Genomic DNA, 1,402 nt, shown 5'->3' with positions numbered 1-1,402 from the left:
ACTGTTGGATCAGGCGCGAATGAAGAGTCTATCGAACAAACCGTCCTGACCGATATCAATGGTGAGTATTCTTTCAACGTACTTGATCAATTCAAGGATTGTACGATCTCGATCAGAGATGGGGAAGTCGATATGGATGTGACTCGAGAGGATGAGTATACAGCATGCGTGGAGCCCACGGCAACAAGTAGCGCAACTCCATCTGTGAGCCCTTCTCCCTCCGCATCATCATCCTTCACTCCGCCTCCCACACACAGTAGTTCTCTAGGCGACAAATGTATAAGAGGCGTTGTACGAGTTGATGATGAACTCGTTGATCGGCAGGGTGTCGGCATAACGTGTACTGGCGGAAATAATGAATCGGAAACCATATACACATTAACCGACGCAGACGGCGAGTATTCTTTTGAAATACCTGATGGTCTGACAGACTGCAATGTCTTCTTGTTTGGTTGTGGCGTGGAAGTATATGTAGATGTTCAGCGAACCGGCAACGAAGCCATCTGCCAGAGTAGCTAGACCACTCGTTTTTCTGACGACGACTATCAGTAGCATTTTTGCTCACTACAACACGAATAAACTCTCCTGTTAGAGCTTTTTTTGTCTGACTATATATGAAAATGCCAAGTAAGTTGTGAAGAGAACACCTCGTTTGTAGGGAAGAAGAGAAGAAGGAAGGTCTTTGAGCGAGGTGGTTACAGTGCCCCTTCCTGAATATCGCCGTTGGTTCGCCAAAGTACCATCGATAGATTGTTCCAGTCACAAATTCACACCGAGGTGTGGCAAACGGTCGATGGAAGCTGATGGAATGACCAAGATTTGTATTTGGATGTATATTTATATAGATATATATATTGTAAATAGAATATGAATTTGATTAAAACGTAAAATATAGTTTGACGGGATTGTTTATCATTTGTATGCGTCCGTTTGAAGTTGTGCCCCAACTTGTTACCGGTCTCAACTATTTTTACAAGGATGGAAATTCTTTAAATTGTATTTTTCCGGTAGCAAACCCTATTCACAATTTAAACTTTCCTTCCCTGCTTAGCTAGTCCTGTAATAACCATCAATAAAAGAAATACATTATGACCAGCGCCACTTATGAACAGTATGATGCTTCCCAAGTCGATGTTCTAAATCAAATAGAAGAAGGTAATGTATTCGATTCATTGCCTATTACTTGTACTGGACAAGGGCTCATCGACACACCAGTGGACCGAAATAGCGATGATAGCTTGGCAAGTGTTGCAATCAGTGCTGAGGATCTGAACGTTTCAGTGGATGGCACATTTATCTATAGCAAGCTTGAAACCTGTTTTTGGTTTCATCTTGGAACTTGTGTCGGAGAAGCCAATTGCCAATGTCGAGGTCACTGTTATTTGTAAATATACGCTGGTGT

The 1,402-nt window shown here is 42.4% G+C and overlaps 1 protein-coding gene across 1 annotated transcript; it reads right to left on the bottom strand.

Moving 5' to 3' along the window:
- Positions 1–86: 86 nt before the first annotated feature.
- Positions 87–555, bottom strand: SARC_03906 (hypothetical protein; the record flags this gene model as incomplete). The annotated part of the gene is made up of 2 exons (XM_014302276.1): positions 87–264; positions 416–555. The coding sequence occupies 2 exons, from the start codon at positions 553–555 to the stop codon at positions 87–89; spliced, it is 318 nt and encodes a 105-aa protein (XP_014157751.1).
- Positions 556–1,402: the final 847 nt, after the last annotated feature.

The sequence above is a fragment of the Sphaeroforma arctica genome (assembly GCF_001186125.1).
Source record: "Sphaeroforma arctica JP610 unplaced genomic scaffold supercont1.209, whole genome shotgun sequence".
NCBI classification, from domain to species: domain Eukaryota; class Ichthyosporea; order Ichthyophonida; genus Sphaeroforma; species Sphaeroforma arctica.
The sequence above is the reverse complement of the archived record's forward strand: the minus strand, read 5'-3'. Positions and strand labels throughout refer to the sequence as shown.